We start from the raw sequence: 633 nt of genomic DNA, 5'->3' as shown, positions 1-633 counted from the left end.
ATTCTGGCATGTCACTTGATTTCAGTGTGAATGTAATCATTATGGCTTTCTAAAATTGATTTTTACCACCAGCATTTCTAAAAAAAAAAAATCCAAACTTTGCAGATGAGCACAATGCCAGGACTCCCCACAAGGCCTTGCATATATGACATTGATCTGGACTTGGAAACGGAAGAAGTTCTGGGACTCTTCTAGAATCATGAAGATTGAAAGAAAAAGAGAGAAAGAGAAGAAAAAGGTCATTTGCTCAAAATTGTTACAGGGTACAAGTTCCTTGATGTGATATATTTGTGCCATTTTTGTGTTTTATTTTGTATATGAAAAATAACAAAATGTAAGGATGGTTTACATTCTAGAAAGTTTAGTTGCATGATATATAAATATATGGAATGTATCTTTAGGCAAAATGGAATATATTGTTGATGTTGTATTTGCAAAGGTTATTTTTGTGGTTGATTCAAATACAAAGGATTTGGGTATTAAGTAGTTTTATTTAACAAACAATGTAGTGAGGATATGTTATGTGTTTGTATGCACAACAGAAACTAAAATATGGAGAGGGTTTGGAAATACTGCTAATACTTTTAGACTTCAAAAATAAACATGCTGCAGTCAACTCTAAATCCAGTAGTG

The 633-nt window shown here is 31.9% G+C and overlaps 1 protein-coding gene across 1 annotated transcript in view; it reads left to right on the top strand.

Moving 5' to 3' along the window:
• Positions 1–479, top strand: part of LOC119594134 (C-1-tetrahydrofolate synthase, cytoplasmic-like) — a 15,069-nt gene extending 14,590 nt beyond the window's left edge. Inside the window, 1 exon segment of the mRNA XM_037943200.1 lies at positions 106–479. Coding sequence (XP_037799128.1) covers positions 106–195 — 90 coding nt within the window. The 3' untranslated portion in view covers positions 196–479.
• The last annotated feature ends 154 nt before the right edge of the window (positions 480–633 follow it).

Source organism: Penaeus monodon, chromosome 33 (assembly GCF_015228065.2).
Source record: "Penaeus monodon isolate SGIC_2016 chromosome 33, NSTDA_Pmon_1, whole genome shotgun sequence".
In the NCBI taxonomy this organism is placed as follows: domain Eukaryota; kingdom Metazoa; phylum Arthropoda; class Malacostraca; order Decapoda; family Penaeidae; genus Penaeus; species Penaeus monodon.
The sequence above is the reverse complement of the archived record's forward strand: the minus strand, read 5'-3'. Positions and strand labels throughout refer to the sequence as shown.